The sequence below is a fragment of the Myotis daubentonii genome, chromosome 7, assembly GCF_963259705.1.
Source record: "Myotis daubentonii chromosome 7, mMyoDau2.1, whole genome shotgun sequence".
NCBI classification, from domain to species: Eukaryota; Metazoa; Chordata; class Mammalia; order Chiroptera; family Vespertilionidae; genus Myotis; species Myotis daubentonii.
The window spans coordinates 7,414,152-7,430,933 of record NC_081846.1 but is presented as its reverse complement, the minus strand read 5'-3'; the positions used below and the strand labels follow the sequence as shown (position 1 = coordinate 7,430,933).

The 16,782-nt window shown below is 41.8% G+C and overlaps 1 protein-coding gene across 1 annotated transcript in view; it reads right to left on the bottom strand.

The window, feature by feature from the left end:
* Positions 1-16,782, bottom strand: part of PLCL1 (phospholipase C like 1 (inactive)) — a 248,814-nt gene that overhangs the window by 39,855 nt on the left and 192,177 nt on the right. The window contains exons 2-3 of the mRNA XM_059702628.1: positions 9,554-12,028; positions 6,852-7,055 (exon numbers count right to left, since the gene is read on the bottom strand). Coding sequence (XP_059558611.1) covers positions 6,852-7,055; positions 9,554-12,028 — 2,679 coding nt within the window. The remainder of the gene's footprint in view (positions 1-6,851; positions 7,056-9,553; positions 12,029-16,782) is intronic.

Sequence of the window (16,782 nt, the reverse complement as noted above, 5' to 3'; positions counted from 1 at the left end):
CCCAGTTTGCTTTCATGCTTTTCGAAGTTGTCACATCCCAACTCTGGCTGTGACACGTGTTCGATATCAGGAAAGTCACCTCTGCTTCAGGTGCACTAATACCAGCTGGGCATTTGCATAGTTACATCCCCATTCAGCGTGTTAAGGGAGATTGTAGACAGGACTGCTCCCAAGAAAAATCGTAATTACATGAGCAATCTCTGGCTCACCTTACCCAGACTTAGAGAACCCTTTGTCATTGGGATCTCTTACTTTTCCCGGGTAAAAACTTGCTTATAGGACAGAATCAAAGATACAAATTACTGATAACCTAATGTGCTATTAATCATGGAGACTTTTTTTGCATTTTAAAAGAGATAAAAAAATCTTGCTCTGCTGATGTGGTTTAGTGGATGACCAGTCAGGGCACATGCCTGGGTTGTGGGCTTGATCCCCAGTGGGGGGCGTGCAGGAGGCAGCCGATTAATGATTCTCTCTCATCATTGATGTTTCTCTCTCCCCCTCTCCCTTCCTCTCTGGAATCAATAAAAATATTTTTTAAAATACATATAAAAGAGAGAAAATACCTTTAACTCAAAGGAATTAACTGTAATTTTGAAATTTTAAGTACAATGGAGCAGATAGCAGCCATGTGTTTTAAATAAGATATGGGATGGAGGTATGGAGGTGTCTTCTGAAATTATGCCACACAAATAAGCCTATTCTATTATGGATATATTTAGTTTTTGGTTCTTTGACTTAAACACAGATGGTACAATCCTAACTTGTATGCATGCATATAAGCATAACAAATGGACATAAGACACTGGGGGATAGGGGAGGCTAGGGGACTGTCAAGGGTGGGGGAAAATAAAGGACACATATGTAATACCCTTTGTAATACTTTAAGCAATAATAAATAAATAAATAAATAAATAAATAAATAAATAAATAAATAAATAAATAAAAATAAAAACCTCTAAGGGGCAGGTGGGCACCTGCACTTTTTAAAACAGAAAAAAAAAAAGAAGTCTAATATGCAAATGGTTGTGACGCCCTCATGCCGTAATGACCGATCAGCAGGAGGCTGCATGCAGGGCAGGTGCGAGTGGGCGGAGCTGCATGCACAGCAAAGCGCACACAGGTGGACGGGGACCTGACACCCGGCGCTGGCAGGGGATGTGAGGCTGTTATTTTCATATACATTTTATTAATTTTCTTTCATCTCTGACACTTCTATTATAGAGAAAGGGCAAAGAGCAATATTAAAATAGTTCCTCTAATTAATTCCCTTTTAATGTGCATGAATTTTGTGCACCAGGCCACTAGTCTATAATAATAAAAGCATAATATGCTAATTAGACCAGACATCCTTCTGGCCGTCCTTCTGGATGACCTTCAGGCAAAGCTGGGGCTGCGAGGGAAGCCCGAGTCCCAGGTGTCACAGGGAAGTCCAGGTCCCAGGTGCCAATGGGGAGCCAGTGCTGGCAGCCAGGGGAAGGAAGGCCTACTCTTGAACGGATTTCATGCAACAGGCCTCTAGTAGAATTCTAATTGCCATACTAATGTTAAAATGACTTTTAACACTGAATGACTTTTAAAACCCTTAAGAGTAAATATTTCCAAATCTTAAATTAGCCAGAAGTTTGGTAAGGGCTATGGTCAACAGAGGCCATTCGGGAAAACCTAATTTAGAAAAGAATTCTGTGTAGATGAACTCAGGGTCAATGTTTTCTAGAACAGTTTCACTTATTTCCTTTTGATCAATAGTATAAATTGATACAATTAGTTTGGCTTTCAATAAATGTAGGTTACCTGGTTTCCTGATTCGTTTCTTTTGATATTGAAATAAGACAAACATTTGTATCTGTTCAGAATGATTTCAGGTTCTTTTCTGTATTTTTTTAGTGGTTACAATTTTTTTCTCTTGGATGGCATATACATAGTTCATTACCATATTTGAGAAATATAAACATTTAGGCAACTTGAGTGTAGGTTGAACACACAAGCTGTTCATTTTAGAATACCTGCCCCCTACCACCATCACCACCAGGCAATAAAACCTGGATTTGTCTTCTGCCTTAGTCATCCAAATAAGTTCTTATTAATGTCTATAAGGTTTTTAAAGACTTTTTATGAGAAGTTTTATGTTTTCATAACAATTGAGCAGAAGGAAGGAAGAGTTTCCATATACCCTCTCACCCCACCCTACCCCCCGTTTTCCCTACTGGTATCACCTTGCATTAGTGTGGCGCATATATTACAATTCATGAGCAGGTACTGATACGTTATTATTGGGTAAAGTCCATAGCTTACATCCAGGTTCTCTCTGTGCTGCATACCCTATGGGTGTTTACAGACTCACAGTGACATGTATCCACTTCTACAATATCACAGAGAATAGTTTTTCTGCCCTAAAACTCCCCCGTGTGCCACTTACTCATCTCATCTCATCTCTCTCTCTCTCTCTCTCTCTCTCTATCTATCTCTCTCTCTCTCTCTCTCTCTCTCTCTCTCTCTCTCCCCCACCCCCACCCCCACCCCCACCCCCCCGCCCAGCCCCTTGCAACTACTGGTCTTTTTACTGTCTCCATAGTTTCACCTTAGTCTATTTGTAACTTTGTGGATAAGACAGGAAAAAATTTAGTTAGGTTGGTGTCACCAAGGTAAACAGGTGGGATTTACAGATCTACCACATTAATTTGTAGCATGAGAACTACACTATTTTCACCAAGAATAGATGTTTTTATTTACTTTTTATTCAACTAACATAAATGGATAACTTACTACATGCCAGCACTGTTTAGGTGCTAGAGATAACAGTAGCGAGAGAGACAGACAGGGTCTCTGCCCTCTTGAAGTTATACATTCAAATTCAGGGACGAAGGAGAAGAACTGAAATTAAACAAAAGTCAAGCAAAATATTTTTCAAAGCTTCCAAGTAGAATGATGGAAATAAAACAGAGTTATGTGATGGAGTGACAGGTGGGAACAGAGGCTAGAGAAGGCTTGTCTTTTCTTATTGACTTAAGAGAGAGATAGTGAGAGACGAAGGGAGGGGGGGAGGAGGAGAGAGAGAGTTTCTGTTGTTCCACTTGTTCATGCACCCATTGGTTGCTTTCTGTATGTGCCCTGACCAGGGATCAAACCCGCAACCTTGGGGTACCGGCACAACACTCTAACCAACTGAGTTACCCAGCCCGGGCAGGGAAGGCTTCTCTGAGGATATGGCCCTTGAGCTCAGAATTAAAGGATATGAAGCAACTATCCTTGCAAGAGAGAACCTTCTAGGCAGAAGGAATCACAAATAATATGGCCTGGGGATGAAAACAAGCTTGGTCTGGTGAAAAGAAAGAGAGGGGAGAGGGGAGAGGGGAGAGGGGAGAGGGGAGAGGGGAGAGGGGAGAGGGGAGAAGGTGAGAGGGGAGAGGGGAGAGGGGGCAGGGGGCAGGGGAGAGGGGGCAGGGGAGAGGGGGCAGGGGAGAGGGGGCAGGGGAGAGGGGAGAGAGAGAGAGAAAAAGAAAGAAAGAAAGAAAGAAAGAAAGAAAGAAAGAAAGAAAGAAAGAAAGAAAGAAAGAAAGAAAGAAAGAAAGAAAGAAAGAAAGAAAGAAAGAAAGAGGAGGAAAGAAAGGAAGGAAGAAAGAAAGAGAAGGAAGGAAGGAAGGAAGGAAGGAAGGAAGGAAGGAAGGAAGGAAGGAAGGAAGGAAGGAAGGAAGGAAGGGAGGGAGGCAGGCAGGGAGGGAAAGGAAGAAAGAAAGTCCATTGTGAATCAGAGAGTGAGCCGAAGAGAGAGTCTGAGGGTGAGGCTGGGAGAGGAGGGAGACAGACAGGCCAGGCCAGATGATGGACAGACCCACAGGCCACAGTGAAGAGTCCCATTTCATTGTAATGGGCAGCCCCTGGAGGATTTTAAAGCAGGAAAGTGACCTGCTCTGATTTACGATTTTAAATGACCACGCAGGATCTACTGAATATCTTAGGAGACGCCCTTTAAATAAATACTAACATCAATACACCAAGAGTATGAAAGATGCCAACTGTTACAATTCAGATCCTAGAAAGTATAAATCCAGTTTCACATTCAAGGTCAAGATCATCATGAACACATCTGTCCCTACCCACCCCACTCCCTAAAGAAATAACCACAGAGATGTCAGTGGTGTTTCTGATCACATGCAGAGTCTGCTGAGGTCACCTTTTGGTACAAGAACATTTCCATTCAAATCCCTACCAAAATAAAAAAAATCACTCCATAGGCAACTATCAAGGCAAGATATCATTACAAGCATTTCTGCTTTCCACTGTGGCTTTTTACTTTAAGCTCTGGAAAACCATACTATGCCTGCAATTAAAAATTGCATCTTAAAAATCTAAATGAGAAATGGCTGATGTCCAGCAGGTAAAACTGAAAAACCAGACAACACTGGACCCTCGGGGATGTGAAATGGACACGGCCGACCACCGTCCAGTGCTTTGCTGCTCATTACAGGCCCAGCTCCAGGGCACCAGGCTCCCGCTCAGCAATAACTTTTCTTTCTTCGCTTAAAGGGGAATTGGAAGAATAAGTGATTTCTACTGTCTGTCTCTATGGCAACTAGCACCCTAATTTCACCTCTTAGATGGCAATATACCTATTCACTGAATAGCTTTCAGTTCCCATTTTTATGATGAAAAATTGATTTCATGGGAAATGAGATATAGGCAATAAGCGAACTTTTCCTCCTGCAACCATGGAGTGGAGTTCATCAGAGGGTCCGTCATTCATTAGCAGAATACACTCTGTGGGGTATTCTTCTTTTCCCATTACAGGATGTTTATCCCAAATGTTATCCACTTGTTTTTTTAATGGTTAATACTAGTATTATTCTTTTCTTCCTTAACGTTTCTTTTTATTTAACTAGGAAAATTACTCAGGTTCATTGTAAAGAGTTAGGTAAATACAAAAATACATAGAGAAAAGCCTACACAAGAAAATAAAATCCCTCTTACTTAAAACCACTAATAATATCCTGCTAGCATTTTAGGTGTGTAGACGTATAAATACAGTTAAAAGACTGTCGGGTATGTTTTTGGAGCCAGAGTTTGTCACAGAACAGATATGCGTTCTCCACATCATCACATCACATATTCTTCCACTGCATGACTTTAACAGTTTCAACGGAGTGCATGGCATGGTTTACTGTATTTTATTTAACCAACCCCTCTATGTTGACATTTTAAAAGATAAATATTTATGTACAAGTTTGTTGGCTTAGAGAATAATTCTCTGGAAAGGAAATATATAGATCAAACAGGATAAACATTTTAAATTCTCTTTCCAAATTGTTCTCCCCCTAAATTATATCAACTTATCTTCCCACTAGCAGTAGATGGATGGCAGTATCTTAAATTTTCTTAACTTCCTTATCAGAGGTACTGTTTAAAAAAATAATGCCAATGTAATGGAGAGGGGAAGTATGTCACTACATTTCTTTAATATCTTTAATTTAAAACATATTTCAAGGTGAAAAGTTTTTACATTTCCATTATATTTCTGGGTAGAGGAGACACATGAATTGCCCGTTCACCTTTGAAACCAAGACTATTTGTTATCCCCTAATGCCCATTCTCCCTTCATTTCTCAGTAACAGAAAAGATGGACTTTCAGTTGAACATTTGGAAATAAAGACATTTTCCATCCTCCTTTACATCCGAGTGTGTCTTTGTGTCAACTCCAGGCTCTATGCTATTTCAGAGAAATGTCCCCAAAGGAAAAGGATACGGCCTATAGCTCCCCTTTATCCTCCCTGCTAGTTGGAATGTAGGTGCTACGGTTGGAGCTTCAGCAGCCGTTCGGACCGTGCGGATGGGGTGGGGATGGTGGAACCGAAAGCCAGAGGAAGCCTAGGTTCCTGAGAACTTTGCAGAAGGGCCACCTTGGATGGCTGGTCTCCAGATTTTTTTTAAATATATTTTATTGATTTTTTTTTTTACAGAGAGGAAGGGAGAGGGATAGAGAGTTAGAAACATTGATGAGAGAGAAACATCGATCAGCTGCCTCCTGCACACCCCCTACTGGGGATGTGTCCGCAACCAAGGAACATGCCCTTGACCGGAATCGAACCTGGGACCCTTGAGTCCGCAGGCCATCGCTCTATTCACTGAGCCAAACCGGTTACGGCAGGTCTCCAAATTTTTATGTGAGAGAATAAAACTTCGTATTTTAAAGCCATAATTGGCTTGCATTTTAGTTTCATGAAGCTGAATTTGATCCTGACTAATGTAAGATTTTCCTCCCCATATTTTTCCCTTATCAATTTTCAAGTACTCTTTCTATTTTAAGGATATTTATTTATCTGGCTTACACATTACACATTTTTCTGATTTGTTATTTGCTACTTCATTTTTTTATGGAAAAATATAGTTATTCTTAAGTTTAATTGCTATATAAATCCATTACACATTCAGGAAAATTAGAGAATAGTATTAGCTTAAAAATATAAATTCCTAAAAAAATACGTCTTCTCAACCATCATAAGGCAGCACAGAGGAGCATTCATTAAGTTCACTCCCTATGGGAGAGCAATTAAATGGCTCTTTTGTCGGCTAACGTTATTTAGATGATGGGATATGGATGCTTTCGAGGACTTAATCAATAATTCATTCTTTGCTAAAAGAGATTTTCCATTTGCAGCCTGTGGAGCTCCGGGCTCAAAGCACAGCCTCGCAGGTCTGCCCGGGGCCTAGGGGAAGCCAAGTGGCTGGCCCTGCCTCCATCCCCAACTCGGGTTTCAAAGGGAACCACTCGGTGTCATTCATTAGAGTCCCTCAAAAACACCTCCGTATGATTTCCCCGCCACACACAGATCAGAGCTACAGTCATCACTTCCTACCAGATCGTAAGCAGCCAGCATCTTTTTCTGCACGTCTGGAATCGCCCCCAGCGGCTCCAGGTAAGGAAAGCTGTCCCTCATCACCAGGGAGACGGAGGGAGTGCTGTCACTGGCGATGAGCCGCGAGGACAGAGTCAGCAGGCACTGCTTCAGACTGGCGATGGGAGGAAGACCACACAGCTCCTTCACCGACACGATGGCGTTCTGTGGGGAAGGAAACACGGAATCACACGCCTGGCCACGTGACACATCACCCCGGCACTCCTAGGTTCACACAGAAGTGCATTCATTAAAGGCACTCCCTTAAATGCACATGTACTTTAAAGTGAACTGGATTATAACCAACCAAAAACGTTGTGATATGCGCCAAGGTAACCCAGAGCCAATTCACTGTTATACTTCATCTTCCTTCATTTCTAGCAACTGCCACAAATATGCACAAAGCCACTCAGATTAGGCCCCAAGGCCACCCCGCGCTTTTCAACGCAGAGCCCTGGAATCGTCACACAAATTAGCCCTGGCTGGTCATGAGTGTCTTACTTGATTTGTATCATGATGATCATTAAAACATGTCAGCAGCGGCACACTGGAGTGCATCTCCTTTGAGCTTTTCCCCTCGGGGTAGCAGGCTATTAAATACCGTCCTCTTTTGACTAACCATCAATGGTATTCCTCTGTCATCCCAGCAGAAAAGCACCTGGCAGAAGCGCGTGCTAACACACAGTTCATGAAGAACTGCAGTTAAAAGCCCTGTTATGGGCTTTCAAAAAGTCATTTAAAGTCATAAGAATTATAACTATTCTTTTTTATTAATGGTGAACAGTACTGAACCTGTATGTGCCTCATGGATTTAGTGACAATGATGGTATTCATTTCTCTACTGATTAGGCTCCAAATAATCTGTAACCCCAAGGACTTTATGTTGAGATGATATAAATTATCAATAATACTTGGAAAAACTTTATCCATAGCCAACTCTCCTTAATATGTGTTTTATTTTAATATATTTTTATTGATTTCAGAGAGGAAGGGGAGTCAGAAAGAGATAGAAACATCAATGATGAGAGAGAATTATTGATCGGCTGCCTCCTGCAGGCCCCACACTGGGGATCAAGCCTGAAACATGGGCATGTGCCCTGACCAGGAATCAAACCGTGACCTCCTGATTCATAGGTGGAGCCTCAACCACTGAGGCATGCCAGCTGGGCCTTAATATGTATTTTAAATACATAATATATGCAATGTATATATTTCAAGAATTATATAGAAATATATAAAATCTACTTCTAACATATGAAGTTATATGTAAAATTGACTTATAACTAATGTAATATAGGGACGTATATTAGTTATAGAATTATGTCAGAAAGTCAGTAGAGCCTATTTTTTAAATAATCCTTACAATCTAAGTATTTATGTCTGATTTACATACCATATTATTTTTTTGGCATTTTGGCTATTTAAAATTGTTTTAAGCCTATCCTAGAACTTCTTTGTGAAATAATGTAAAAGCAATCTTTTCACCAACTGATGGGATGGAGTCTGACATCACATGACTAGCAACCATGAATGGTCATGGACATTCACAGCAGGCAATTCTGGATTTAAAGCTGAACATTACTATTTATTCACTGTAATATCTGGACAATTACTTAACCACTTCAAGCTGGATTTCTATTTTGAAAGTAGGGTTTTGGGGGAGAGTTACTAGTAAACTGTTAGCTAGAGGGGGCCCTGAAGCACATGCCTCTCCTGCTTCCTCTCCTGCGTACACCGCTACTGCTGCCGCTGCCGCAAACCCACACGTCGTGGGAGCTTCGTGAGGACTTGGTGTCAGATGGCTGCACAGTGAATAAGTATGTTCAACAATACTGAAGAAAGAAACCTACAGCCGTCTCTGGTTATAAACACTAAGGAAAGGAAGGAAACTAACATTGGATTTCTATATGCTGAGACTGGGCCATTAACACACACTCTCATCTAATTCTCATAATAATCCTGTGATGTACGTATTACCATTTTTCTTACCTTATGTGACGAAAAGTGATGGTGAGAAACCTAAAATAATTTGCTCAAGATCACAAGGGGATAGAGTTTAAGCAAAAATCTTCTACTATATCCTTTCCATTAAACCACATTTCTAAGAGAAGACTAAATAGTTTTCAAGAAGTTCATTTTTGTTTAGTTTTGCTTGCTCTCGTGGGGAGTAATTTATTATTGCTGTACATTTAAACAACAAAATCTAATGGGCATTACACTCATTTTATATGACTTCAAATTACCTTCCATGTTCATATCGGCAAATATTTTATATATACAGTTGTAATGATTATGCATGTGTTTGTATGTATATATATTTTATATGTAATATTTTCTATTCTTTTCACATTTCATATACACGTTCCCATCTATCTGTTTAGTTATATACTGGGGATATTTAATAGATTTGCAGCATTTTGCTACAGTTAAACTCTGTTAACTAGCTTAGTGCAGGCCAAAGTTAACATAGCATTACAATTAGAAACATAAAATAGATCTGCTTTATCACAGGCAAAACGGAACTTAACTCAGTGGTATTGGGTACATTCCACCTTCCTGATCATTATTTGAGGAATCAGATCATTACCAAATCACCATGTTCACTGGTAAGAGTGGGGTCAAAGTAAGCAGGGGTCAGGGAGGCAAGCAGGGATTTCTCCTACCTGCATGTTTTCTCTCATATCTATGGCTTCTCGTAAGGGATGCACTGCTATTTTAAAGATGTCATCTATGGGTTTGAGACCGACGGTCCTGAGCATGGTGTACTCTCGAACTTTCTTCCCCATCCTCACGGAGAGGCTGCGCTTCTGCGCCTTGCCCCCGCCGCTGCGGTTCGTTATTGCTATGTGGACAAAGAGGGTCACGTGCTCCATGATGTCCCCCACGAAGGAGCGCAGGGGGACGTGCCGGTAGCCGGGCTGCAGACACTCGAAGGGAATGGTGTACTGCCCGATGAACTCATCCCCAATGTAGTCGTCATCCAGAACCACGAAACGGATCATGGCCAGCTCGGGGAGGTTCACCTGAAACTCAAACGTTTCATCAAAAATGGGATTGTCACTGTTTTGCTGCACAGTTTTCGTTCTTTGCTCCGAGCAGTCCGCTGGAATGCCGTGTATCTCTATACACACATAGGGATCTAGGACATCCCCTTTGGCACACGCCCCCTTAGGCTTGGGGAAATTCTGGCCGCTGATGATCTTGATGTGAAGAGCGAGAGGAGACACCCCCGGGACAACGCCCTTCGTGTTCGCGCTGAAGTAAGACACTTCATCCCGCATGACGGACGGCCTCAGCACGTAGCCGCAGCCTCCGTTCTGAAGGAACCAGCCCGTGTGGAGGTCCATCATGGGACCCGGCGTCTGAAAATTCATCGCCACAATCTGGCAGCCACAATTCCAGAAGTCCTGTGGGTTCAAGTTACTGGAGTCAATCCTCATGGCACTTGGATAGATTCTGGATAAGAACTTCTTATTGTAATTTACAAAATCCTCGGGGTACTCATTTGCAATTCGGCTGGCCTCTGATTCGCTAAACGAGCAAATCTCCCAGTAGTTTTGGCTTCTCATAGACAGCTCGAAATCCCTGTACTGAACAGATTGACAAATCGATACCAAGTCAGAGAGCTCCCTGCACAGCCAGATGTGTTTCTGCTCACCATTGTAATCTACCGACATCCTTCGAGATATTTCAGCTTCTTCATCTTCATCTGTTACCTCCCCTTCTGAAGCATCGGAGTCAGAAGGCAGTTTCTTTCCTTTCACGATGATCATCCTTTTTAATTTTTCGGGTGATGGGAGGTAGGCTTCTGACGGCGAAGGTGCTTCGGTATAGAGTTTAGCGCCAAAGACCTTTTTCATCTGCTGGGCCATCACCTTCTGCTGGGGGAGCGAGCAGTGGTTCCCCAAGCACAGAATGAGCGGGTACTCGGAAGCCACAAAGGCAAATCTGTTGATCACCTCTACGACACTTCGGAAGGACAGGTGTGTGCTCATGTTATTTCGGTTACAGAGGACTGGTTCACCGTCTGAACCATCACTCACATCGAGCTCAATGCTTCGACAGCCCATCTTCAAAGCTCGAACGTACCCGTTAATGTCAGCCGGCCCCCTGAACTGGTCCTCGATGAGATAGGTGTTGTGTGAGGCGCTGATGTAGTAGTGAGATAACGGCTGGGTCATATCCTGGGCAACCTTTTTTTGCTCCGGATCAAAAAGGTCACATTCTGGTGACAACAAATACTGGGTAAAGCCATCGATGGCAAGGAATCCTTTCTGCCGCCCCTCTTCAGAAAGCTCGTATCTCCGAATGATGTCCAAGCACATATCCTCAGTGATCTGGGTGACTCCTTGCTCGGCTTCTAAAAAGAGCATCAGGTCATTGGCGTCCAGGTACTCCTTGTTCTTAGAGATCTGTACAAGCAAGAAATACACTTCCGGCCTGGTGCAGAGTTCACAGAAAGCCTCGCAAAACTCCTCCTCCGTCACGCGGGTGGTGAGCTTCTCCTTGCTCTTCTGGATTTCCTTGAACTTTAACCTGATCTTGGATTCCTTCAGGGTGGGGTTGAGTTGTTGTATCAACTCCACCGCGGTGTCTTCCAACATGATCCCATTCCCATCCACGTCTGCTGCCACAAACACCGTTTTCAGCCACATGAACCTGGGCGTGTTCTGGTTGCCCTCCATGAAATCGAGGGGCTGCTTGCTTCGAGAAACCAGGTACCGTAACCCCGATACCCAGATGTTTGCCACGTCTGCCGAGTGAGCCACCAGGTCCAGAGACTCGTAGTTTTCCCCGTGGAGAACGGAAAAGGCACAGTCCTCGCAGATCTGGTCGGCGAGGCCATTGTTCCTGAATGTTTCCGTGTTCTTGCCCAGCCTGATCTCTTTGACGGCCGAAATGTCGAGCTTGGCTTTCTCCGGGTCCTTCTTGGACGGCTCCCAGCGGAGAGCGAGGAGGTCGGTGTCCAGGGTGAAGAAGCGGTTGTAGATGCGCGAGTTGGGCCGCACCTTCTTGAGCTCGCAGCCGGCCTGCATGAAGCTGATGCAGTCGCCAGCGCTGCTGACCTTCTTCTCCGACGGCATGCTGCTGAAGGACACGGTCTTCTTCCGGCCGCCACCCTTCTGGTTCGCAGGATCCTGCAAAATAATTGGGAAATAATGACGCCATGGCCTTTAGAAAACAGGGGCCTTCAGTAACACTCTGTGCACTCCTCAGACTCTATTCAGATATGACGGTTGTTTGGACGGAGGCTGGCCTAGAATGTTCCTCTCCGCTGTTTCAGAAAAGGACTGCTGAGAAAATTGATGCTATTCGGTTCAGGAAAAAATACTTATTTTTCAAATGCCTGCGTGTTCTTTGAAGTAAAATCAAGCACTATTAAGCTAACTGCAAATCACTCATTTGCTCATTAAAGCAATTTCGTAAGAAACTCTACATGGCCGTTTGACAACCTAGCTACGTCCATGTAGGTGGGTGAAAGAAATGGAGCTGGAATTCTTTTTAAAGTTTTCCTTATTTGTACTTAGCAACCATTTAAGTTGAATACATAAAATGAGTTCAAATAAAAGATTTTAACCTTAACATATTTTACATTACAAAAAGGGCTTACACTATAGCTTAACTAAGGATTATTTTTTCCCTCAAACTATTTTGAAGAATATGAGGGTACTGAAAGTCAGATTGAGAGCTAACAGTGGACAATAACTCCCGCTTGAGTGAATTTTCAGACTGAGGTACACAATTGAAATGAACATTCTGAGAACTGCACCTGCATCTCAGTCTACTGCTATTTCTTAGCAGCCCCAGCTTAGAACCAAGCAGCTACATGACTAGCTCCACTAACTTGTAAGGTCCTTGCAATGGAAGTTAAGTCTCAAAGCCTTCTGCCATAGCTATCACAGGGAACACGTGCACCCTGCCTTTCCCCCAGGCCTGGAAGTGTGCTTGGAACTTAAGTCTCTGAAACCCAGTCTCCTCAACCCATTTCGCCCTTCCCTACACAGCATGCTCATTTCAATCATTCAGATTAGTGTATCTTATACAGGTCAATTCTTTCCGTGGCTATTTCCCCCTTGGGTGTATCTAGGCCTTCTTACTGTCGTTCCCAAGTTATACGTCCAGTCCTCTGAATACTCTTCATTATGAGATGATGGACGTCATCTGAGTCCTAGAGCGTCCGCTGTATCTATCACTCCCACTTCATTGTCACTGAGCATCTTAAAACAGGGTATTTCTTTATACGTTCCTCTGTTCAGACCATGAACTGAAGTTAATAATGCTCCCAACCACATCGTCAATTCAGATAATTCTCCCAGGAACAAACTTCCCAAAAGCACCTTCATGCATTTTATAGTGCCCAATTTTGTTAGCATATAAAGAGGAGAGTGCACAAGAAGCAAAAATAACTAGTCTCAATTGTCATTATTCCACTCAGTAGTATGACCTTTGTAAGTCACTAAGCTTCCCTCTCTGAATCTTTATTTCTGCTTTAAGTAGGAATGGATAATCCTTCTCCACAATGGAGTGTTATTATGAGACTCAAGAGAGAAAATGCACATATATTCTTTGTAAACTGTAAGTGCTTCTAAGGTCATTCTTTTTGAAGGAAGAGGAACATTTGCTCATACATGTGGTCATTGGAGGACCATCAGTAGGCACAGACCGGGACATTGGAGATTATCAAAAAATTATTCATTCTGACCTCTGAGCATCTAAGACAAACACTCAGTAATAAACTAAACGTATTTAAAAGCAGCCACATGGTCCTGAAAAGTAGAGCCAAAGTAGTCCAGGCTGCCTCCTTCACCGACATCCTTTACAAGGTTAGACTGTCTTCATTAAGGCCTCATTTAATTGTGGTCTTGCTGTAAGAACCTCCCTATCCAATGACTTGGGAAAAGGCACAATTATTTATTAGTCCATTAACGACAACCTTGCCCGTGGAAAGGAAACAAATTTTGCTTTAGTTGTAGAATGTTGGTGGGCTGATCCATGAACTCAAATACATACCTTTTGTAAAGTGACAAAGATATAAATTACCCAATGTAGATGGCAGACTCTTGCCTCTCGGTGCCCTGGCATTAAAGAACTTTGCTCCTGCTTTTCCAGAGGGTTGTTATTTTTAATTATCCCATCGTGGCCAAATTCCTCATCCTTAAGTTAAAAACAACTGTTTATACGCAGAGGCGCTGTTAGAACACATTTAAGTTCGTCACAACCCACACGCTCGGGAATATCAGATGTTTGTGTGTATTTTTCCACACCATCAAGGCAGGCACCTAATGGCACTGCTGAGATGGGATTAATCTAGCAAGTAAACTTGAGAGGGAAACTGTGAATTGTGAGGGTAAATTAGACGGTGACTCAGCTTTTAGAGCTACCATTTGACTAGTCATTTAAGCTAATGAGAGCGTTCACATTAAAATTTATTTTTATGTAAGCAGGTCATGTTCCAAATAAGATTATTGTCAACAGAGTTATAAAACCTCTAATAGTTCCTAACAAACTTCAGATGGGAAATTCGTGTTCCTCTAAGTGCAAGTATATAGTTCCTGTACCCTGTGCACTATTATGCGTTATTACGCCAACCTTCACTCTGTCTGACGCTCTACTGGTGATTTGAGCCACCATTTGTTTATGAGAACAAAGCTCCTGCTTTCAGAAGAGATTTCTCTTATAAGCCTCTCTTCTTTGTGGTGAGATCTCCTTAAATCTCCTTAAGTCAAGACAGTTTCTCTTTTAGTAAGTAAAGCCTCCCAGAGATGAATGTCTTATATCTAGCCTACAAAAGAATCCACCTGCCTTTATTATAACACTCTGCAACTTCTGCATGATTATAAAACGTATCCCAAAAATGCCTTAAAACTTGGAACCAGTGGAAAAGATATGATCTGAGATTGTCATTTCACAAAGGACAAAATCCAAAATTATTACAAAGCCCCAGATGAGCAAAAAACTGATCATAGCACATGTGAACTAATAATTAGCTTGTCTGCTGTTGACTAGAGCCAAGATTATTTCTATTCAAAATATGCTAGAAGAGTTTCAGGACTCAGATACCTCTAGGTCTGCTCTTTCAGGGTCATACTATGCAATGGCTCTGAAGAGTCAGGAGGAGGGAAAATGAAACTGTCAGAATGGACAGGGAGGATGGATGACTACAAATCTCCTTCTGAGTGTCTTCGCCACCATGGCCCCTTTGCCAAGCCCCATACCCTCAAATATTTTTTACCCTCAAGAAGATGTTGGTAGGTTGGTGAAGGAAGACTGTTCAGGTAAACAGACAAGGGATGTCCCCAACTGAAAAAAGTTGACATCTGGCCCTAACCGGTTTGGCTCAGTGGATAGAGCATCAGCCTGAGGATTCAAGGGTCCCAGGTTCGATTCCGGTCAAGGGCATGTTCCTTGGTTGCGGGCACATCCCCAGTAGGGAGTGTGTAGGAGGCAGCTGATCGATGTTTCTCTCTCATCGATGTTTCTAACTCTCTATCCCTCTCCCTTCCTCTCTGTAAAAAATCAATAAAATATATTTTTTTTAAAAAGTTGACATCTGGGTTATAAATCTTCCTTCTTGATAAACATAAAACATACTGGATGATGAAATGAGAACAAACCCATTGCGGTTATCTGTATATTGAGAAGACAGGCACTTTTTTCACTTTCCAAGAGAAACCAAGTTTATTCTCAGTTCAGGCATGCTCTTGTGAGCTTTATTAGATGATTGAATTGTCTCCAGTCATCATAAGGCCTATCCAAAAGATTACTATAAAGTGTGGGAGCTTCCTACTTATCGCAAAGCTAAACTTTCTCACTCTAGAATTAAGGGGAAAGACTAAAGTACCAATTCCCTCCCCACATTTCTCTTAGAGCAGCTTCCAAAAAGTTTGAATTTATTAGGATGAACAGCATCTTGTGAGAGGTCCCCTAAATTCAAGCTTAGCCTCATATTCTAGGGGGTCCAAGAATAAGTCTGGCATGGAGCTCAATCTTATTTCCTAACATTCTATGTTTAAGTTTCCAAATTATCATTTCACAAAAGGTATCACCTTTAAAGAGGTTAAAAAAATAAAATAAATAGCCCTAGCCGGTTTAGCTCAGTGAAGAGAATGTTGGCCTGTGGACTGAAGTGTCCTGGCCTATGGCACATACCTAGATTGCAAGCTTGATTCCTAGCCCTGGTCGGGATGCATGCGGTAGGCAACCAATCAATGTGTCTCTCTCACAGAGATGTTTCTCTCTCTGTCTGTCTCTCCCCCTCCCTTCCACTCCAGTGAGGTTTAACAAAATAAAAATAATAACAATAATAATAATAAATAAACCAAATTTTGTTTATATGGTCTCTTAACATTTTCAGTTAATACTTTTGGATCTATTGTTTTCTTAAATTAACCTATACTTTATATAAAGTGTTTAATCATCAGAATCAACAAGTCTCATAAATAGTAGTCATAGAGAAATGTTTTATTCTTATATTCTTGTTTCTAATATATCTATATCATATCATAAAGATTATTTCTATCTAATCTCATGATGAAAGGGTTGACTTCAAATCTTAGAATAATTTCAAAATATTAGGGGGAAATGTACATATATTTTTAAATTTTCATCTATTTTTTACCTTGTTGCTTATCTACTATTAGGAACCATAATTAAATGATATTTCTATACAGCAGTGAAGGCTTTACGGCTCCCTAAACATATTTTGTTAAACTAAAATTGAACAAAACACACATACATTCAAACTAATAAGCTTATTTTCCTAAGTTCCCACTGGTTTTTCTCTTTCTATGACCAGTTTAGTTGGATATGCTGCAAGTTTCTTGACAAAAACTCAACAAACAAAATCTCTATTCTTCACAACACACAACACTGCCATTCAATACACGCACAG